Raw genomic sequence first — 23125 nt, 5'->3', positions numbered from 1 at the left:
AAATAATATAAGAAGCAGTTATTTTTAAATAATTCAAAAATATTGGAATATTATTGAAATAAATGTATTTTTCAAATTGACATAACGAGGTTATTTACAAGTAATGAACGTAGTTTTTCAAATAAATATTAACAATTACAACTCACACGTCGCTTTGCTTTAAAATTAAAAGAATGTTTCAGTACATTGTCGAATACAATTAAGTCCAAGGCAAAAAATTAGCATACATAAAGCAACCTATTACAAAGTAGCTTAAAAAATATCTATAAATCAATGTTTCTCGATAAGAATAATTCTGTTCCGTAATGAAAAATACTTTCCATCGAGAACACATATTTTCTGGACTATCATATTCGATTTCTGTGACTTTTTTTGACATTTTAGTATCCTCCAAAGTTGTTAAGGCACAGTACCAAAACAAAACAGGACTGGCTGAACATAAGAGGCGCGTACTTACTTGAATATGTACAAAGAAAATGCAAAAAGTCGTTAAAAATAAGGCATGCACTACAAAAACGAACATTTCTAATGGATATCGCTTTATATTGTCAGATGGTCTTGATATTCCACTGAAAAATTCCAAAGTGAGAAATTTCGATCTGTGCTCTTTAAAAAATTCGATGCAGCACTTCAAGATAATGCATATTACAGGTACAGCAAGAAGAAAATTAGGAATCTGTTTGAATTCATAATATCTTAGAAAACCTACGTTCCAATACTTATTTTGAATGTGAGAATATGCAATTGGTAATTTAGAGTTACACCATGCAAAATCATGTTGTCCTGGCAGCAACAAGTTATTATCTATTGCATAATTTTTTACATGGTATGGAATCCATGATTCATTTGATTCAGGCTTACAAAACTTAATGTAATTATAAACTTGTGAGTAACCAAACGGTAATAAAGACAAAATGATTATAAAAATAATTTGAAATAAACTTATAAAAACGTGTCGAGAATTGAAGAGCAATGATCTAGTACTGCTGTGAAAATGCTTATTCTCTAATATGTAATTTGGTAAAACGATTACCACTAAATTTCTTAGCCAAAAAATAAACTGGAAAACCAAGATTAACTAATCCATTTGATCTAACTAAACTGGAAAGACTCAGTGGCAAAAAAACACAAGGATTATTGTTGATGCTTTCAAGCATACTATAAAAAGTCAGATAAGCAAACAAAGATTCGGTATAAAGAGCAGTAAAAAATATGCTCGCTGGATTCACACAAAAAAGTATAGCAGCACGATAAGCTACTTTGGTATTTTTAAATACTACTAGGCTAAGATCGTAAAGAACTAAGGCTGCTTTAACAAAACACACAAAGTTAATTATAACGCCGCATATCACAATGATGTTACTATAATTAAGTATTGGTGGCTGTATTCTAAACACTCTGGCCATATATTCAATTAACATTGGAAAAAGTGGAAAAAAAGCAAGAGTGTTTTCGTATGTGTAACCATATTTTGCTATATGGATGAAGTATTGTGCATCCCATCTCGTCAGTCCTCCTAATAAAAATGTTACAATATTGTCTAGAAGTGTGTGTTTCTCAGTTGGATCCGCAGGTGTACGAAAGGCGTTAGCGTTATGATCTGGGCACAGTACGTTGAAAATCACTTGTAGTATAAGAATTGAGATTCGTGTTAGGACAGCAAACCATAAAACCTTTTTTCTTACTTCGTACATGTTTAATTCCTTCCATTAAATACATTGATCTGAGAATAAAAATTATTTAATTGATTCAACTTAAGAAATTGCATAGACTAAATACAAAACAATGATGTACTTCTTTTAAGTACCTTTGATTAATTTCGTATAAGTTGTTTATAATAGATGATTTAGTTTATTTGCTGTATATCCCATGCTATTTTATTACTGCAATAAAAAAAATTGTCCAATTTAAAAAATAAATCATTAAAATATACTTATCATCAATTGGTTACTACCTAGGTTTACGCAAAAAATCTCCTAAGACAATTCAAATTTTAAGTCAAATAATTTATTTCCAATTTTATATATCATTTAAATTTTAGATCCAACAACTTTTTTAGCATAATCAGCAATATGATGTGGTTTCGGTGTGCATTCGTCTTCAATTTTTTCTGAATAAGGCATAGGAATATCTACTCCAGTACATCTAACAGCAGGAGCATCAAGTTGAAAAAATACTGGATTTTCCATTACTGTTGCAACTATTTCAGAGCCAACACCACATCTTGGCCAACCAAGCTCAACAGTCATTAATCTGTGAGTCTTTCCTATTGATTTGAAAATGGTGTCCCAATCCATAGGCCTCAAAGATCTCAAATTAATAACTTCTGCCTCTATACCATCAGATGCAAGCAGTTCAGCTGCTTTCATAGTGTATGGAGTTGCTTGCCCATGTGTAGTAAGAGTGATGTGTTTTCCAGGTTTCTCTATTTTGGCTTTTCCAATAGGTATTGTAAAATCCTTATCCAGAGCCTCATCTGTCAGTGGATATTCATAGTTGTATAGTAATTCACTCTCTAAAATGACAACTGGATCTGGATCTCTCACAGCTGCTTTTAAAGATCCTCTGTAATCTTCACCAGTAGATGGTGACATTACTTTCAATCCAGGAACATGTAAATACCATGCAGCGAAGCATTGAGAGTGCTGAGCTGCTAGACCTTTTGCATTACCATTAGGTCCTCGAAAGACAATTGGAACTGGAAATTTTCCTGCGGACATATAAAGATTCTTTGCAGCTGCATTAACTACTCGGTCAATGGCTTGCATAGAGAAATTATATGTCATGAATTCACAAATGGGTCTCAATCCAGCCATTGCTGCTCCAATTGCTATTCCACAAAAACCAGCCTCAGTAATTGGAGTATCGATTAGTCTTTTATCACCATATTTCTTCCAAAGACCTTTCGTCACTTTGTAGGGACCATCAAATTGAGCTACCTCTTCTCCCAAAATAAACACTCTTTCATCTCTAGCTAACTCTTCATCTAATGCAGCATTGAGAGCGTCACGAATTGTCATTGTTGTTGCTGATTTGCAGGAGATTTTTTGCGTGTAAAAGCATTGTAGAAAAAATCTAGATTTACACAGCTTTTCAAAAGAAAGCATTTTCTCAACTTAATTACAAATAGTTTTTGACAGGTGACATCAGGGGTTAATAAGCAAAATGAGATTTTTCAATGGATAAACAAAATATTAACACAAGAAACAAGTGAAACGACGATAAGTTATAATTATATAATGCTTTTCTTAAAAAAATAGTGATTTACCTTTTCGTTGTAGGTTGTTTTTGTTCGAGCGATATTGTGCCTTAACTTTATATTTGCTGAAACGTTTTCTTACATTCTTTTACGTACCTATTCAATTACGCGATCACGCTTTATTTGTGCACAGTCACAGCTGTATTTATCAAAAAAGAAGTTAATTTAAAGCCGGCAGAAACAACTAACTAAATAACTACAACGTTGCTTAAACACACGTCATGTATACTGATACTGCAGTCTCAGCACTTGTAAACTACTTTGCAGCGGAATACATGGAAGATATAGGGCGATAGATATTTAGTATTTGAGAGCTGTATATAGCTATATCATTCTTTACGCTTCTTTACCTTGCCAAATCAATACCAGCTATAATAACCGTTGCTTGACTAATTCGTAAATAATAAAAATTAAGCACGTCATACTTGAATGACATAATTAGTTTATATATTATGCAATAATATGAAGTTCAATGTCAATAAAAAATGATTAAATATAACTTGAATTATCGAAAAATATAAAGATACGTAAATATTGCTATGTTAAAAATTTTTTTATTGTTACTTATAATATAATTGCACAGAAACTTATACGGTTTCTTAAGCAATACATCAACTTAATTGTTAAAACCATTAGAATTAAATAAGTAGTACAGTTTTTAAATTACCGCTATATGAAGTAGCACGCAAAATAATTTAACTTTAGTTTTTGTAGGTGTAGTATAACGAATTTTGCAATAAAACACTCGCAAATGAATGAATATACGTTGAAAAAGAAGAAAAAAACCAATAAATAAATTCCTCTAAGCTACAAATTAACAGAATTCAACTTTTATAATAAAATATATGTATAAAAATAAAAGTGGTAAGTCAAAATTACTTGAAAGTAAGAATTTCAGCAGTAAAAATGAAAACTTACTTGTTTTTAAATAGATATTGAATCAATACTATGCATTAATATTTACATATGTATGATTAACGCATATATATGCATATGAAAGTACATATGAATGTATACTTCTATGGCTTTACTTTTCATCTTTTAAAGTAGACAGAATTTTCTTAATGACAAACATTTCATATAGTAAATCTGGATTTATTATTTTACAATAAACTCTAACATTTTTTTTTATATAAAGACGGTCGAGTTTCAAACGCCTAATACTTTTTTGAAATAAAACTAATGATTTGATTTTTAACGTGAATTTCTGCAGAAACAATTCAATTCTTCTCCAATTAAAGAAATTGTTGTTCTGTACAGTATAACAGGTGATTCATTCAACGTATCGCTACTTTCACGTTATTCAATGTATATGATTTAAAGTTTCGCATACAACTGACTGATGAATAGCTATTTTTATGTAAATAACAAATAATAGAAAATTACAATTTTCCATTTAAACTCGTAATCATTCATGTCATAATCACAATATTTTGAATGTATTTCTAACATCATAAAAGCAAAAATAAATTATCAGTATAGAAAGTTTATGAAGTATGAAAAATATATTTTAAATTTTGATTGTATGTAATATTGAAATTTTGAATTTTTTAAAGGACATTGATCGATAAAAAAATCTACGTTTTACGCGAGATATAAAATTTTAAGTAGTATTTAATTACTTATTATAAGTACTATTGTTCACAACAAATTACATGAAAAATTAATTAGTATGGCTTTGAAGGTTACCAATTTTAAGAAACATTTTCAAATTCGATTATAACAGTTTTCAGTTAAATATAGTCGATGGTCGAAATATTTTGAAAATTCGAAAAGACTATATTCTATTATACATCAGTTCTTTCTATTGCTAGAAAATGGTCTCCTAAATTTTACCATAAATAGAGGTTTACTTCAGTTTCGTATTATCCCAATAACTGTTTGTACAGATTACAATTATTGTTCATAATTTTTTCATGATTCCAACACCTTATTCAGCCGTCTTTAATGTTTTCATAATTTGTTGAGAAATCAATTTCGTAGCTTCGCTAGCGTTTGGAATGAGGAATCTGTCCATATCTGAAATAACTAAATTATCTGATTGTGTGGATCCATACTTGAAAGTTATCAAATCAGGATGCTTTTTCCTTGATGTTATTCTGACTATACTTGATAACGGTCGTTTCACTATTACATGAGCAGCACCTTTTCGTCCCGGAATTTCTCGAAGAACAACTATATGTGTGTCAGTGACTAATAAATGACTGTAAGGCATACATTATTAGTTAGTCAATAACTTCAATGAAAAATAGTGTCGTTACAGTCATTACCTTTCGTAAACGTAACCGTTCACCTTGACTTCCATACATTTGAAGGAATGCATTAAATTTGGATCTTTCAACCACTGTTGAAGTGAAACTACTTCAATAGGTTCTTCACTTTGAGCAGTTGCCATCATCATGTCTAGAAAAAAAAATTATTCATTTAAATAATTCAAAGATTTCCAGTTTCAACTCAAAAGTCATTGTAAAAACATTTACTTGACTTACCAGGGTCTTGATCGTCATCAATACTAAAAACAGGCCTAGAATTTTGTTCTCGTTTACTTTGATCAGTTTCCTTCTCATTTTTCTTTTCCGTGCTATTATTGGCGCTCGCTGTCGGATTAACAATGTATTCAAAAAGTTTTCCTTTCAAATCTTGACTTTTAAGTTTCATTGCTTGACCAAGCTTTCCAAAAAACTCGGAATTACTATGTTTCATTCTCGATGGACTCGTTTCATTAGAATCACCTTCCGATAAACTAGTATTGCATACTAAACAGTATTGGGAATTGTGATCAACAAAGCTTGACACCACTTCATCACCAAAGTATTCATGAATAGCTAAAAAAAACAATATTAATATATCATTTAAAAAGTTAGCAAGAACTACGTTCAGTATTTTTACCTTGATATCCATTAACAACCATGCTAACATACTGTGTATGTTTTTGTAAAAATGATGCGACAACCATGTGAGTATATCGATCCTCTTCTTGCCGTCCACTACCAAGGAAGCACAAATGTTCGCCACCTGCTTGAGATCCAACAGCCAAAGCTTGTCGTTGAGCTTGCAATAGTCCTTGCACGGCTGTCGCAAATGCTGCAGGTTCTTGAAGCATCTAAAAATTTACAATAAATAAATGAATATTTTTAACATTTCAATACTTACTCAACTTCTCTACACTTACTAAATTACAGTCCAAATGAAAAGCAGTAGGCAAGTGACCTGCATTATATTGCTCAGCAGGTCTACAATCGACTAGGAAAAATCTAACAGACTCAACAGGAGCGTTAGGTAAAGACGAGGCTTCCACGGAATTTTCAACTAACTCTTGAGCTGAGACTGGTAAACACAACGCATGAGTTATGAATTTTTCATCGCCTCCCTCGCCAAACATTATGCTGTACAGTTCGACTTTAAAGGACGAAGGTGTTTTCATGGCATAGTATTGAGCTAGAGAACAGAAATCCGTTACGTCCTCGGCTTCCAAGGCACATGGCATTGCGGCTATCGCATCGACAATATTTTGCGCATCGTCATCTTTCATGCTCAATATTTGTTCCCTGAAAAAGTCCGCATCAAACGTCATAATGATAATAATATTGCAAGTTTCTTAGTGAAATACTAAAAGATATTTTACCTCGCATTAATAACCATAATGAGTGATAGGAACATCATGAAAAATGGATCGGCTTGCATAAAATACAAATCCCACATGGTGGAAATTGCTGGTAAGGAGCACACTCCAGCAAATAGAGTATTGATCCATCCCTTGGTGTATAGATCTGGTGATACTCTTTTTGTATCCAAGAAAGAGCACAATTCTGGCTCATGGTAAAGTAATAGTAACCTCAGTACAGCACTATGTGTGTCACCTCTAAAATTTTTTAAACAATTAATATTTGAGCAAGTTGTTTTTTTATTTATGCACAAAAAAATATTTAATATACCTTGGTATATAAATATCTCTAATAGCCTCGAATAAATTATATGTGGCTGAACGTGGTAATTTTAAAGCTATCAATGGACCAAGTAGTTCAAGCCATCCATTACCCCTCTCATATCGTTGGACTCTGTTTTTGCAATGGAAAGTTATGATGGACTCCAAATCGGAAACAACTGAAACTTTATCTTCGTCATCATTTCCCAACTTATCTAAAAAAGAAGGTATTTAGTTTTAGTACTTGGTAACAGAAAATTAAGATTTGATAAATGCTTAACTAACCAACTAATTGTTGGCAATCTTCTCTTATAAAATTTTGTTCTGGAAGATCAAAAACTTCATTGAAATGAATTAACTGATTCCCCCTATCTGTGACATCTAGGCATGCCTGCCAAACGTCTGGTCGCAGATTAGCTGGCACTGGTTGACCTTTACATATTGCATAAATATCAGATGCAGAAGGTGCTTCTGCATCCAAAAGAGCAGCTTCTAATTCAAGTATCCTGTAAATAAACATCACATAGCTAATGAAAAGAAATGAACCTTTGGAAAAAAAAGTTAAATCTAATCAGTAAACAGATATTTCAAATGTCCCAGATATACTAAACAAAAATAATACTAGATCTGAAAATTATTTTGAAACCACTAACAAATATAAATTCTTTTAAAATATAAAAATATCTGGCATACTTTATTGTAAAACTGTTTGAATACATATATCCATTAGTTTCCACAGGAGTGTTGCAATTAACAACCTTACTCTAATAGTCATACTTATTCTAATGAAAGGTTATCAGAAAGCAGAGCTATCTCTAAGAATGAACGTTACTCATATATAGCAGTAAATTAGTAGTTGAAAAAGATATGTCTACTGATAAGAATGCCGCGATATAGAATTTAGCATTACAACCGTAACATATTTTTAACTTTAAAAATGTAATAAGCTATGGTATACAAAAACATATGATACTATCAGAACAACTCGATTCTATTTTATATAATATATTTGATGATAAAATCTACAGCATACGAATGACACTAAACAATCTTTAATTATCACGAAATAAAAATCAAATAGAATTTAAACTCACCAAGTGTTCTCGTCGTCTTTTAGTGCCATTTCGTAGAAAAGTCAGCTGCTATGAGCTACTCGAACTAGATCACCGCACTCGCGAGAGCCAAAAAAATTACCTTTCACATGAAGCACCATCGACAAAGCCCTGTACAATCACCACGGCTGCAGCAACACGACGACGTTATCATCGCGCGGTTGATTTTCGTCGGTCAGCAGTTCTTATAGACATTGTTCGCGTTGACAGATTATTACCATATTTTATTTGTTCACTTCCAGGGGAAAATCACAATCACCTGCTTGCGCGGGAGGCGCGGCGCCGTGTTCGACGATCGACGCGCCAAAGCACAGCTTTACGGTTGGGTTTTGAAAACTTGTTTAATTGATTTTGAGCCCGAATTGATATTTTGCTGTTATGTATGACAAATTTTGTTGTAATTATTTCTTAAAACAGATGACAACTTACGATGAATAAGACCGTACGCGGCCGAATATAGAATATGCGATGGGAGATTGGCGATTGGAGATTAGTAGGACGCCTTATCTATACTATATGCGATTGTATCATGAAGAGTGTATAGGCACATGAGTGAATCTAAATTGATTATTAATCATCACTACGTAGGTTAAGAGGAACTCAATGTGTATTATTAATATTTACAATATTTAGGATTCGACTGTTTGATTCATCAGTCCCATTTTAATACCTATTTTGTTAAAAGTTCTAAAGAAAAACAAAAATATTTGTAACTCTTCGCTGTAGTCGAACTTCCCTTTCCTTCGCGCACGTGGGTACAAGCGAGACAGAATTATCTGTGACTCCCGAGTATAATTCGTGTAGAGTAAGAGGCACACCTCGTGTGTCTCCTCATAGTCGTCGTCGTTTTTTTAATAAGTAAGAAAGCTCATCATCAGAGCATAACATAAAATTAAACCAAGTGTAACTAAACTAACACAAGGAAATTATGGCATCAACTAGTGGTGCTTCGAGTTCGTTACCTAAATGGCAATTGGCCCTCGTTGTCGGGGCGCCGGTTGCCCTCGGCCTTGGTTACATGTATTACAAAAATAGTATCAACAAACCCGAGGAAAAACCTGGCAAGGGTAGAAAGTCTGCTAAAGGAAACGATGAAAAACAGATTTCCATTGATGGAGATTTTCCAGCTAAGACGGGAAATGCGACTACCATTGAGGTTAGGATTTTTTGTTTGTTCACTCTCTTTAACGAGGTATTTTTCTTATTTCATGCATTTTTCACAGGTTCAAAAGTTTTAATGATTTACTTAGTTTATTTAATCGAAATGAAAACGTTGTTTGTGCAATGTTATTCAATTCATATTGATTGCTTATACATTATACTTGTAGTGACAATATATTTATAAGCTAAAAAAATCAATATTTTATTTAATTGTTAGAATATTGTACAAAATATAAGTAGAATTTCAGGCAATGTTTCATTATATATTTCATTGCATTTTATAAATTGTATGTTACAAGTGTTCTAATATTATATGTATTCAAAACTAGCAACTTACAATTTTTCTATATAGAATTGTGATCTAAAAATCATTTAATATTTTCCTGTGATAACTGATAACCATAATATTATAAAAATATATACAACATGTTATTTATTATACTCATTAATAGCAATATTATATATAGATAAAAAATTTCCAATGGAAAAATTCATTACTGGACAATTAACCATTATTTCTTTTGTTATATAACAGTTTTGTGTTTGATTTCTTCCTGTATTTTTTAATGAAAACTATATCCTTTCTTTCTAGACTCCTCTTGATAAAGCAAAAAAATACAAAACTGAAGGCAATGGATTTTTTAATCAGGGTAAATATGATGAAGCAATTGCTCAATACAACTTAGCAATTGAATCATGTCCAAAGGAGAATACAGAAGAACTTGCAACTTACTACCAAAATAGAGCAGCTGCCTATGAAAAATTGGTACTGTACTTTACTTATTGTTATTTTTACCTTGTATCAAGCAGATTTTAAGAACTGAACTTATTGCAGAAAAAATTCAATGCAGTCAGGGCTGACTGTACAAAAGCACTGGAACTAAAACCAATATATGTGAAAGCAATGATTCGTAGAGCCCGAGCTATGGAATCTTGTAATGAGTTAGAGACTGCACTGGAAGACATTACTGCTGCATGTATTCTTGAAAGCTTCTCAAATCAAAACACACTTTACATAGCAGATAAAGTATTGAAACAGCTTGGTAAATAATTAAAATGTATTTAATAATAAATTTCCATAATTCAAAAATTCATTTGCTAAAAATCGTTATTTTCGTTGTTTAGGTAAACAACATGCACAAGAGCACATGGCATCAAAGAAAGCAATAATGCCTAGCAAATATTTCATTTCCACCTATTTCTTGGCCTTCCATAATGATCCTCTTCTGGCAAAAATGCAAAGAGTTGAAGAACAAAACGACTCGTAAGTTAATTATTGAAAACATTATTGAATTTTAAAATCTTCAAAAATTATTGGTAATTTTATTGATTATTTCCTTAGGTCGTTTAAGCAAGCACTGTTAGCCTTGAAACAGCAAGACTACGATAATGTAATACCGTTTTGCACAGAGGAGCTAAATAGCCTTGCTCCAGACGACAATTCGCTGCACAAGATTGAAGTTGTTCTGTTGAGAGGAACATTTTATCTTCTTCTTGGACAACATGAAAATGCTGCAAACGATTTATCTGCCGTTATAAATAGCGATATCGCTAGTAAGGAATTGAAGGTCAATGCGCTAATCAAGCGTGCAAGTATGTTTATCCAGCTTGAAAATGCAAGTCAAAGCTTCGACGATTTCGAAAATGCCGTATCGCTCGCCCCAGACTGTGGTGATATTTACCACAATCGTGGACAGGTAAGTTTTGCCAAAGAAACTGACTGAATAAAGAACTATGAATGAATATTTTACACTGTCTTTTAGGTGCATTTGCTTATGGAAAAATTAGATGAAGCCAAGTCAGACTTTAAAAAAGCTGTTGAACTGAATCCCGGTTTCGGTGTTGCTTATGTACAGAAATGTTATGCAGATTATCGTTACGCCGTTGCTCAAAAAGATATGAACCTTATGAACACGGCAATGACCAACTTTAACAAAGCTTTTGAAAAATTTCCAGACTGTTCAGAATGTTATACTTTGTATGCCCAGGTAAATAAATTATGTTAATTCCATCAGTTGTGTTTTACAAACTACAGCAATTTTATCCACTTAATCGTTTTACAGATGCTGATAGATACTCAAGATTTTGCTAAAGCTGATGCGTATTTTGTCAAAGCTTCAAAACGTGATCCTAAAAATGCTACGATTTTAGTATACAGAGGATTGTTACAATTGCAATGGCACAATGATATCGAGAAAGCAGTGGAATATATTCGTAAGGCAATAGAACTTGATGACAAATGTGAGTTTGCTTACGAGACTTTGGGTACTATCGAGGTGCAAAGGTAAAATTTATCGCTAAGTATTCCACTTCAATTTAATTATTAGAAGATTGTACATTTTAATTAAAAATTTTTTAGAGCAAACTTGAAAGATGCAATAAGCCTCTTCGACAAAGCTTTAGCTTTGGGCCGAACTTTAATGGAGCTGACACATATTTTCAGTCTGCGAGATGCAGCAAAAGCTCAACTGGTAGTTACAGAAAGACTAGGAGGTAATCTGATGAAGACTATGCAAGAGGGATAATAAATTATTATAAAAAATTTTTGAAATATCAAAATTGAAAGAATCGACTGCAACACTACAGATTGGTTAAATTTACAAAATGTGATAGAAAAGCAGTCATAGCTTCATGTTTTTTTTATTGTAAGAAATATGAATAATGACTGATTACTTGATCACGTAGTTTAAAATTCGTAATTTGCAACTGTAATGTATAAATAGCAATGCATTTATTACGGGCATCGGGTGAGCGATTTCATCGAAAAAATGTGTTTACAGTGACTTGCGTAGTAGAAACATCAATACCATTTTTAATAACGTTTACATAGATATAACATGTTTAGAATTTTAGTTAGATTTTGTTTTTTCATAAACGATCAAACTGAGACCATATAAAAATTTATTTGTAGTTAGTTGTATTGGTAAAATTTTGGTATAACGAAAGAAATATTATTTACAAAAGATTGGTAGGTGTGGAATTGGACTTATTAACAAATTAAAATAATTATTAAAAGCTTTAATAAGTGTATAAAGTGCTTTTTCATCACGAGATAATAATTGAAACATAGATAATTTAATACGGTAAATAATACCTACTGCGATCAACAACTATTTTGTCGCAGGTAATGTGTCAATATGCCTTAATAGTTCAAAGGCTGAAATGTCATAATACAGACGAATGTAAATTTGAAGAACGTGTTATATAATTATAGGATAATGCAAGTACGAGAATGAAATTTTACACAATATTTATTTGTTATTTTACATAAAATGACGTAGCAATCAAAATTACATATTTACAATACGTAAAAAATTACAAGACTCGCGATGTATGTATTTTCTCTCCTGTCGATAATTTTCAATAATATCAGACCAACAAAAATGTTTAACTGAATTATATGTATTCACTTTGCAAAAATAAAGAAGGTCATTATTTTTATTTATATTAACACGCCGCTGCGGTGCATTGTACAGATCGTATTAGAAAAAAAGCAAAAATGAGTTCAACATTTGTAAGAAATATAAATATATTTCTAGCCCTAGTCTAATATACAAAAAGGAAAAAAATTGTCTTCAGTATTTCATCACCTTATTCACACTCTTTGGAATTTGAAAGTCGACTATACACTTAGGTTGTTTCCACACACAGCACAGTGTCAAGGAACTTGGTTGAAAAAGAATTTGTCCACCACTTTCTATACCTACACACTTGGAGACCAGAAAAGAGTGGATATTATCTTGTAGCGCCTCTTCAAACATCATAAAATATGGATGCCAGCGGGTATCTTATCACAAAGGCTAACACGGTACCTGCAACCTTAAGTATCAAGTTTTAGATTTGATTGTTATTCATTAACTCGACTTTTTATTTTTATGAACTAAATAAATGAATCTTGAGTGATCGTTACCTGGATAGCTAACAGAACTGTAGAAAGCGTCGGTTCTCTCATTGGACCGAACACAATCAGTACGAAATTAATTAGCGTTAAATTGTTACAAGTAATTGTACCATCCTTGTCTTCTCTCCAATTAACAACTTTGAAAGTTTTAAAGACTCTCATAATAAACCTCGCTGCACAAAAATACAAAACCGAGCATCAAGTACAATCCCATCGTCAAACTTCATTCACGTATATCTCACCTAAAACATTTAAATCGCTAATCTTAAAAACCATCACGCTGGGAATCATCAAATCCGCCTCCGCATCGTAACTGAAACAAAAAGAAAATCCCTCAAATCGTCACTCAGCGCTCAATCGCTAGAACATTCAATTTTTTTACCACGGCAGGCGATGCCTTGGACACGGCATCAAATGAAACAGCTGCGGCACGCTGTACAGGAAGTTTAGTATTTGGGGAATGAAGAAGAGCAATGTCGTTTTGCTGAAGTGGCCGATTATACCAACCACTGCAAACGTCATACCCGAGAAATAGCAAAATGTATCGCCGACGAACACTTTTGACGGATACCTGTAATAAAAAAAAATCTGTCGCGTCTTTTGCACTTGTATAAAGTCGGCTACGGCTATAGCGTAAGCCCCTTTAGTGAACATGATACAGTATTCCCGTACGCGTGCCTATATTGTACGATACTTGAACGAGATACTCTGAGTGTCTTTCAAATACTCGAGTGATTTCTTTTTACCGAGAGAACGATAGTTTCTCAAGTGGGACGCGCAAGTACAATTAATAAATTTCTTTTTCTACGTCGACTAAAGAAACTCATTCCCGCGCGTATATAGCCGAATCGATGTACATATAAAATAAAGCAGTGTCTTGCGCAAAAAAAAAGAGCGAAACCGAAAGCGCATCACCTGTTATATATATATCCCCTACGCAGGAGTAGCAGATGTTTCATTCGGAGATTTCCTTGCGGGATGAAAAGGAATGAGATAGAGATAGAGAGAGAGAGAGAGAGAGAGAGAGAGAGAGAGAGAAAGAGAGAAAGAGTAGGGGCAGCTGTTCGTTCCTCCGATGGCTAAGCAACGGGAGAACAGACAGTACAGCGCTGACGCTCGTAGTGCAGGCATACATGTTTTGTACGCGCGCTCTTAGGATTTTTATTGTCGTTTGACGCTTTGCTCTGAACACACTGGAAGGGGTGAATTTGAAGAGAAACGTGTGTTGAGGATGAAGTGGCTGATTGACAATGCGACGTTATGAAAAGAAAGTGAGTATATTTTGTTGAAAGTATACAATTGCAGACGCATTAGTTGAGGTTGTTACACCTACGTAACGACGAGGGCAGATTCGAAAAACCAACACCGGTGACTTTCCTTTGGCTATTAGTTTCGTTTTTTTTAAATTTTTTTTATCGACGAAGCAAAGCCGGCATACGCATCCGCAAGAGAATTTTTTAAAATAGCCTATATGATGAAGGGGAGACAGCGGTGCCCACCAGATCTGTTGCGGCACATGTGCTCTTTACTTTTATTTCATTTCTGCGCGTCGCGCTCTAGAAAGAAAATAATAAAAGATGTAGGGATTTGCGGAAACCGTGCCGTCAAAGCATTCCGCGTCACTTGTCGACTGACACAATAATTTTGTCAATTAGCCGCGAAAGTCGACTCGTGTCGCTATTAACCGCGCTAATTTACGCGAGAATTGCAAAGATGAACTAAACGGCAAGTGCACTTTTGCAAACGACGCGGCAATTTTTCGTAGCATGCGCCTGCTGTCGGTTGAATTCATGATTTTCACGGTAATAAGGCGCGCCTGTTAGAGATACATTGGTCATTTTTCGATCGACGCGAAATGAAACGTCGTACTGGTAAAATTTTTACTGGTATTTTCATCGATAACGCGCGTTGGTGAAATGCGTGGTAACGAAACAACGCGACGTATCAAACACATTGGTATACGAAACAACAAATTTCACTGGACTGAAATGAAACAACAAAGTCTAACTTGCCGAGGGAAATAAACAACAATTGAGGAATAGCCGACCAAACTGTTATCTGCAAAACAAACACGCCTGCCAATCGACCACCAAACACTGGTACATCGTAAATCTCGCGTAAAATAAAGGTCGCTCGGAGCAATCGCCGTCAAACGCCCGCCGCAGACGACGACAACGAGAGTGATAGGAAGTCGCGTGTCCTGCGTCTGTATATTCGTTAAAACGCTTTGAGCGACATAGTTCGCGAGAGAAGAAAAAGAATTTGTAGCGCTGCGCCGAACAATAAAATGCTCAACCTATGAAGATCCCCCTAGCGCGAGATCCTTCACGTATCGCATCAATAAGATATTCACGTCGCGCGTGGCAGAGATCCCTTCGTCTTTGTTTTTTTTTCTTTTCCGCTCGCGCGAGACGGTTTCAAAATCTATGCCCGCGTACGGTAAAAGCTCGCACACTGGAATTGTCGCTCGAAAGATGCGTGTAATCCGAATGAGAATGGATGCTCGGAGGTTGCGCGCGATTACGGCCCGCGCTGCCGGTTATTTTAAGCCTCTTAAAAGGCAAAATACGCTCTCGCTCGCGCGGACGAGACGATCCGCCCGCGCTTCATGCGACGAGGCGGGACTGCCAGAAGCGAAAAGTCAAAAAAAGTCCACTTGAGCCTCGGCACGCGCGCGCGTGCCAGCGAATTCAATCAGCGGCAGTTCGGCGTGTCGATGCGTTATTTCCTCGATGTCGGTGCGAGCGGTCGTCCAGAAATCCATGGGGCTGCGGGGAAATGAATCAGCGATGAGTCACGCCGCAATTGCCCTCCACGAGCGCCGCTAAGTATGACGTATGTATCGCGATTAAGCTGAGAGAGAGAAAGAGTGTCGCGTAATCCTTGCCATCCCAACGCGAGCGCGAACGCGGCTCAGCCTTTTATTTCTGCATTGGCGATGCGATTTCGACAAGGAGAAACGATGAAAACGAGAACAAGCTCGCGCATAAATTTGTTTGGGAGAGGTCAGTTGCAGCTGAATAGGTGCTCGTTATCTGTGTCCCTTTGCGGAGCAACCCTTTCTCGACGGCGAGCCGCGCTCTTCTCTCGCGTACACGTCTGTGAAAAGGGCAACTTGGAGCAGCAGCGCACGCGCCCCATTGTGCCGCCGAGGAAAAGCTTTTGTCGCGCGCGGAAGGACCCTCTCGCTCCGAGATAGTGCCGAATCGTCGATAGATACCCGGCGTGACTTTCCGCGCGAGGCGCGTCCTCGGCCCGCCGTTCGATCTCGGGCGTACGTACGAATTTGCGCTTTCGCTGTCCACGCTCAATCAATGGTCGGCCGGCTGATTGTCGAACCCTCGCTCCGTCCGGCGTTGCTCGCCCCCTTGGGGATCACTCGTCGCAGTTGATCCCAACGACACACCAGCCGGCTTCGGCGAAACCGACGAACGCGAGACGGACGAGCGGGCCCAGCGAGGCACGCTCGAGCGCTGCGATCCAAGAAAAGCCCCCGAAAAGCCCGAGATCCATCCGCGGGCAGAAGCTCGTTCGAAATTCGGGAGGCGGCTACCTGCGCCCGCTTCCCCGCCGCACTGCTACGCGAGAGCGCGTGCGCGCGGCTGCGGCGGTGGCGGCGTCGTCGTCGCCGTTAACAACCGCGAGGGGAGCCTTTTGCCGAAGGCTCGTGCACACGGCCAGAGAAAGAGAGGCGGAGAGACAGAGAGCTAACTCGCGCCGCAGCCGGAGAGCCTCGGGTGTGGTTTTCGCGCCATCAAGGAGAGCCCAATTCCCTTTTATTTCGCGGGCCCCCGAGCCTCGCGCGAACCGGGCCGCCGCGATAGACGAGCGAACGAGAAGAGTGGGCCCCCCAGCCGCCAGCGACCGGAATGGGGGAGGAGGCGGAGAGATCGCGGTGATAGATCCACAAGGCTGCAGCATTGACAGACTGCGGAGGCTGCTCGCGGGCTACCGCGGCCGCTGTCTCGCCGAGGCCGCGCCTCGTCGTCAACAACATCACGGCAGCTCGCGGCTCATCGCCCGGTAAGTCAACCTCCGACCCAGTGCGCCTCTGTCGACGATCAATTCCAAACTGATCGGCCGAGTCGCCAGAAGAAAGCTCCCCCAAAAACAAAGCTCTCCGTCTCGCGTGTTTTTCCGAGTATCCTCCGCGCTGCCAATCAATCTCGCCTCTCCCGGGGTGAAGGAACTCTCGACCGCGAGATCCTCTAATTACTTCACCGGAACGAAAATGAAAGGGAGGCACGCAGTAGTTTTTTTTTCTTTGTATATTTTTTTTTTTTTTTTTTTGTTGTTATCTCGACGGCAACTCTGCGCTTTTCACAATGAAAAAAAGGGGGAAAAACACTGAGACAGCGAAGGCTGCGGAGGCGTTTTGTTTGGCACTCCACGCTTAAACTCTCTCTCCCTCTCTCAGGTGTTCCGCGTGACGTCGCCGCGACTCTTTCCGCGTGCAACGACCTGCAGCTCTGGCGCGCATTGTCCTGTTCCGTCTAACTTCGTTTTGCCGTTGTCGCTCGGCGGCGCGGGGCCGCTCGCCCCTTTGCGGAATGGTTCGCGAAGTTACGGTCGCGCGCGGCTCGAGCGTCATCCGTCCAAGTCGAGCATTCGAATTGCAGGCGCGACTGCGAAGCGGCCGACCGAACTTCAAGTATGGCAGATGCAAAGCCATTTTCCACGGGCAAAAAATGTCGAGTCGAAAACGCGAAGATGGCCACAGCAACGCGCGCGCACGGTAACTTCAGAGCGAGAGAGCGAGAGAGAGAGAGAGCCGAAGTGAAGTGAAGAGCCCCATCGATTTTCCGACTTCGCACGAGGGCCGGGTGCGCACACACACCAGCTCTCCGCGCAGCATAGCGACAACACCATCATCATCTCGCGACAGAGCGTTCCTTTTGCTTCTTTTTTTCGCTTTTTCCAAGCGGACCTGCTTTTCATACGCAGAGGTCGAGGTCGATTGCAATTTCATTTTCTAGGCCTAGTTCAGCCGAGGAAAGATCGCCCCGGCCGCGCGTGCATTATACATTTCCGGAGCTGCCTAGAGCTTCAGGGCGTAAACCTCTCTATCTATAAATAAGCCGTGCGTTCTCGTGCTATCTATACTCTGTTTTACTTACATCGGGCGTTTGTTTCCAGGCGCGATTCGTCCGATTGTTACTTGCGCCGAGGGGGCGGGCTTCATTAATGATTTGCAATCGAACGCGGTGCTACGCGATCGCTGTGTCAATCGACCAACTTTCCATAAGCGAAATGAATTGCAAATGAGTTTTGGTCGGTTGACGTTTAGCCGGATGTCAGATCAGAGTCCAACTTTGTCGGCAATGATCGACGAACGAATGAACAGACTTCGGCTTCGATATTCTTTCAAAAGAACTTCACGCTATCGCCAAGAAGCTTTCGAAAATACATCAAAAATCTCAAAAAGCTCCGAAAAAGAGAAAGTCAACAAGTGTCGACAGCCTAATGACAGAAGCTTCCCCCCCCCCCTGCCCCTCACTGCGCATCGCGTGTGCACCGTATCACCTTCTTTTCCTTCGCCACGGCGAGAAATATATATGGAGCGGTGACGTCACATTGATTGGTTGGTCTCGCGCGTGAATGTATGCATGTGTGTGTACGCGCGCGCGTGTGTGTGGGCTTAGCAACTGCACAGTCGACTTGGAGACGAGCGGCTACACGACTTGTGCACTATTATCGTCGGTCGCGCGGTCAAGTGTCGCTCCTCCTTCGTGTGATACTTTAGCATGGATTGGGGTTGAGCCGCTTGTTCTCGCTCGCGGCTTCTGCCAACCAGCTGTTAAATTGGATTTAAAAAAGAAGCTCGCCTGCATTGTTTTCTTGATTGAAGCACTCTTCGCGCGGTTTTTCTTTTCTTTTTTTCTCTCTTTGGGGTCGATTATTACGCCTGTGCTCGGTTTCTTCCTTTTGCGACAGATAAGGCACGTAACTGTTTTTTCCTTTTTCTTTTTCATTGACTGAATTATCAATTATCATACATTATGTCTGCATGCTCGTGCGTTAACATCATTCAAAGGCAGTCATGCTTTGAAACGTATGTAGTAATTATGGGCAGCATCAAAGAAGCCACAGAAAATTTCGTGTTCAATGGTTTCCTTTTGACGTCCGATTCCAATGATTTCTCGGCACGCACATTCCATTTGAAGAGTCATGCAACGCTGGCATAAAAAAAAATTTCGCAACTTCCTCTCTACCGCGTATGCAGCAGTTTAAACGTATAGAATATTTCAGGCGTCTTTTCGCGATCATTCTATTTACCATTAGATACATCGAGAGCAAGTCAGTGCACAGTCTATCGAATCACGTATCACAAAGACCTCGTTCTAATAATCAAGTATCGCGATAGTCGCGCGTGTCACTGATCACGTGTACTGTATCGCGTCCAAGTCGAGCAATGAAACGTTGATGCTTTTGCAGATGTCCGGCACGACGGTCGAGGCTCGGCCCATCACTAAATGCGCCGTCATCGTCGACACCATCATCACGACGTCAGCGACAACAGGCAACGAGACGAAGGGTTGCTTTGATCGGCGCACGCCAGTGGAACGACTACAGCGAGAGCTGCGATGAAGACTCGCCCGATTGCAGCAACGCTCAGCAGTCACCGTCGTCATCGCCAAATATCACGAGCTCTAATCCAAGCAGCAGTAACACCACCACCACAGCAGCGACGTTGAGTAACAACGTCGACAAGGACAATAATATGCAGCCAAAAATCGACTGGAAGCTCGCGCTGCTCTACACTCTCCTTGTGCTGCAGGTGCTCATTGTTATGATTTATGTTACTTCGACACCGCACGTTACCGATCTTAGTGCTCCGGTTGGAAGGGACGGCGTCAGCTTCGTGGACATGGAGGCGCCTCAGGTAGGAGCTTCTCCGAAAGCTTGGCGATCGCAGCTTTCAACGGTTTCACTTGTTTTTTCAGCAATACTACGAGAACAAGAGCCGCGAACTGCACATAATAACCGGCGAGACCAGCCTCAGAGACGTGCGCACGTTCAAGCTCTTCCACGCGTACAATCGCACCCAATGCTGGCGCAGCGGCGTGGACGAGCGTCAAATGCAGCGTGACGATCTGGATAACGCAGCGACGAACGAAGTCGAAGAACGGCGCTGCGCTTGCAACCAAGGCTGGCACGGCTCGGACTGCGGTCAGCCGGAAGTCGTGTGGCGCGCTATCATGGCATCCAAGCAGAACGTGAAATTATCGAGGCGTAAGCTCGCCAGACGCATCGTGCACACCTTTTACGTGAGCGACCACAATTCTGCCATAGCCGAGGTGATCGTCGAGGAGTTGTATCCGGTTGTCGATCTGTTCGTCATCTGCGACCTGAGCTCCGCGGAGGACAACTTCCGCCATAAGCTGGGTGAGTACGGCGCCTCGCGCGCGCGCGATGTGAACAATCGCCGGTGGAGAGGATAAGAGCGCGTCTGTGGTTGTTGCAGCAAAGGGCTTCCTGGCCAAGCAGCAAGACAAGATCCTGTACGTGAACATGTCGGCCAAGCTGAAGAAACCACCACGAGTGATCTCCAAGTACGTGTGGGAGTACGTGAAGAGAATGGTGAAGAACATCCGCGACGACGACATCTACGTGACGACGGACGCCGAGCAGATACTGAACGCTCGCGCATTAATGTTCCTAAAGGTGTACGACGGTTGGCCGCAGCCGATAGGCTTCCGCTTGCGTTGGTCGGTCTTCGGTTTCTTCTGGCAGCATCCGCAAAAAACAACCATCACCATCGGCGCTTGCACCGTCGGCCTGATGCGCGAGGCACATCGCTTCAACTCTTTGATTCTCGAGAAGGAGCTGACCAACGAGATACAAGCGAGGGATACTCTGGGCTTGGTTATCGGCGACTTGAATCACTACGGCGGCTGGTACTGTCAATTCTGCCAAGGTCCGGCTAATGTGCTGGTGGCGCTGCGAGAGATGAATCGAACTCGTGAACTGGTGATCGAGCGCAGTGTCGATGTGCCATTTATCGAGGATCTCATTGGCAGTGGTATGTGGTTCGACGAGAAGACTAGTTTGCTTAGAGCCTACAGATCGAGAGAGTCGTATTATGCACCCGATACTGTTACCAATAAAACCTGGAAGTACGACTGGCTCGTGGAGAACTTTTATGCCAAGCTCGATTACTACTGAGGTGTGCAAGTGTGCAGTGTGTATGTGCTATAACTCTCTCCCCCCTTATCCCCTTACTACCGTACGATTACCCCATTGATAATACTGTGATAACGTGCACGCGCCCCAAATTACGTTCGACGTATCGTTCTAGGCGGCTTATGATGATCCTTCTTTCTTGTTTTCCTTTGTTTTCCGACAGACCAACGAAAGCTTACGTTGACTGTGTTCTCACAAGACTGTGTCATTGTTTTTGTATTTACGAGATCTTTTATTGACTTAATAAAAGCGTTTTCAATTAAATTAACCCTCAATCTCACTCATTTCTTACTCACCAGTTATACTTGAACAATGCCAGCGACGTGGCTATGTAGGGGATCATGAAATACATGGAGAACAGATGAGCTTTCCATAATTTGCCGGACAATTCCACAATGTTAAAGATGAGGATACTCCAGGCTATTATTAGACTTTGACCGACTTCCAAACCATTAACTCCAGCTAATATGTTTATGGCATTCGTGCAGAAGACAGCTAACATTCCCATGTAAACGTAATAAAATATCCATAGGTCAACAGAATCTCCTAACAGTGTTCTAAAAGGCTTTGGCACTATTATAGTTGTGGAATTAAAGTTTACATAGTAAACCATCAGTAGAGGTAAACTAGCTATGGTTGGTAACATGATTTTGTGCCTCCATCGTAGGTCTAACACATCATCTGCGAAAACCCAACAGCACCATGCAGCAGATTGACAACAGAGCTGACAGGAACTCTACAAACTAGGCAATTTTAAATCTAATGATTGCAGTATACTTTTCAGGTTTTTTAGGTCATGTTCAATATTGATATTAAAATTATATCATCCAGTATCAGAAAAAGCTAATGGAAATATATATTTTTTGATTTTAACATAACTTAAATTAACTTCAGTTAATATCTTTTGTTTTTAAATTTACAAGAATCTGTTATTGTAAATTTTACAAATATAGGATTGTCATTCATTTAAGTAAAAAGCATTTCCGATAATCTAAATGAAATGAAAATATAAAGGTGATTGCAAAAATTTTGAAAAAGAATCTATTTTGTGAAGTAGCTTATTTTTAGCAATAAAATTTTTTAAATTACCTCACTGTGTGGGAAGCTTTCCTTGTAGAAAATATGTTTACTAAATGGAAAGGGAATGAATATAAACATAGTGACTAAAAAAGTACATCCACAAACTACACCCCACAGCTTCTGGTCTGAAAATACAATAACGCTGTAAAAGCAACGATTCGAATGCAATTTGTCAATAAAATATCTGTTCTAATCACTATCAAAATCAACGCTGATAATGACAGCTTTTACTTACATTCTTATTCGTTCTTTTTTACTCATATCGATGCCACTTAGGTTAGCTTGAATAAAAGTCTTCATTAAGCTCGGAATCAATCTCACAGTTAAAAAATACATAAAAATTGACGTCACGACATTAACACACAGCGGAAAAATCGGAATTACCGATTGTTTCATTTTTAATATGGCCTATAATTACTAATAAACTATCACCTGTAAAAAACTACAAAAATTAAATACCGGAATCAACCGTGCACAAACGTGTAATGCTTAATGCTGATGCA

The 23125-nt window shown here is 38.8% G+C and overlaps 5 protein-coding genes and 1 pseudogene across 5 annotated transcripts; 2 read left to right on the top strand and 4 right to left on the bottom strand.

Annotated features, from left to right (window-relative positions):
* Window positions 1-48: 48 nt before the first annotated feature.
* On the bottom strand, window positions 49-3516 carry LOC131674786 (GPI mannosyltransferase 2-like). The gene is made up of 4 exons (XM_058953612.1): window positions 3269-3516; window positions 1808-1883; window positions 1037-1723; window positions 49-1005 (listed from the first exon to the last, which is right to left on the bottom strand). Exons 3-4 carry the CDS (start codon window positions 1692-1694, stop codon window positions 200-202), a joined length of 1464 nt encoding a protein of 487 aa, XP_058809595.1. The 5' UTR covers window positions 1695-1723; window positions 1808-1883; window positions 3269-3516; the 3' UTR covers window positions 49-199.
* On the bottom strand, window positions 1890-3200 carry LOC131674787 (pyruvate dehydrogenase E1 component subunit beta, mitochondrial-like). The gene has a single exon (XM_058953613.1). It carries the CDS (start codon window positions 3105-3107, stop codon window positions 2031-2033), a length of 1077 nt encoding a protein of 358 aa, XP_058809596.1. The 5' UTR covers window positions 3108-3200; the 3' UTR covers window positions 1890-2030.
* Window positions 3517-3845: 329 nt separating the features above from the next.
* On the bottom strand, window positions 3846-8733 carry LOC131674781 (TBC1 domain family member 23-like). Its single transcript, XM_058953606.1, has 9 exons — window positions 8279-8733; window positions 7470-7690; window positions 7195-7399; window positions 6885-7121; window positions 6432-6807; window positions 6149-6362; window positions 5749-6084; window positions 5530-5662; window positions 3846-5463 (listed from the first exon to the last, which is right to left on the bottom strand). The coding sequence occupies exons 1-9, from the start codon at window positions 8305-8307 to the stop codon at window positions 5190-5192; spliced, it is 2025 nt and encodes a 674-aa protein (XP_058809589.1). The 5' UTR covers window positions 8308-8733; the 3' UTR covers window positions 3846-5189.
* A 350-nt stretch (window positions 8734-9083) lies between these two features.
* On the top strand, window positions 9084-11996 carry LOC131674783 (mitochondrial import receptor subunit TOM70-like). The gene is made up of 8 exons (XM_058953608.1): window positions 9084-9452; window positions 10050-10223; window positions 10293-10500; window positions 10583-10721; window positions 10800-11154; window positions 11221-11445; window positions 11521-11741; window positions 11817-11996. The coding sequence occupies exons 1-8, from the start codon at window positions 9225-9227 to the stop codon at window positions 11980-11982; spliced, it is 1716 nt and encodes a 571-aa protein (XP_058809591.1). The 5' UTR covers window positions 9084-9224; the 3' UTR covers window positions 11983-11996.
* Window positions 11997-13139: 1143 nt separating this feature from the next.
* Window positions 13140-23018, bottom strand: LOC131674784 (UDP-N-acetylglucosamine--dolichyl-phosphate N-acetylglucosaminephosphotransferase-like; annotated as a pseudogene).
* On the top strand, window positions 16613-21801 carry LOC131674782 (beta-1,4-mannosyl-glycoprotein 4-beta-N-acetylglucosaminyltransferase-like). The gene is made up of 4 exons (XM_058953607.1): window positions 16613-17381; window positions 19794-20241; window positions 20303-20744; window positions 20824-21801. Exons 2-4 carry the CDS (start codon window positions 20080-20082, stop codon window positions 21522-21524), a joined length of 1305 nt encoding a protein of 434 aa, XP_058809590.1. The 5' UTR covers window positions 16613-17381; window positions 19794-20079; the 3' UTR covers window positions 21525-21801.
* Window positions 23019-23125: the final 107 nt, after the last annotated feature.

The sequence above is a fragment of the Phymastichus coffea genome, unplaced genomic scaffold, assembly GCF_024137745.1.
Source record: "Phymastichus coffea isolate CEN01 unplaced genomic scaffold, Cenicafe_Pcof_1.1 PCOF00302, whole genome shotgun sequence".
NCBI classification, from domain to species: Eukaryota; Metazoa; Arthropoda; class Insecta; order Hymenoptera; family Eulophidae; genus Phymastichus; species Phymastichus coffea.
The sequence above is the reverse complement of the archived record's forward strand: the minus strand, read 5'-3'. Positions and strand labels throughout refer to the sequence as shown.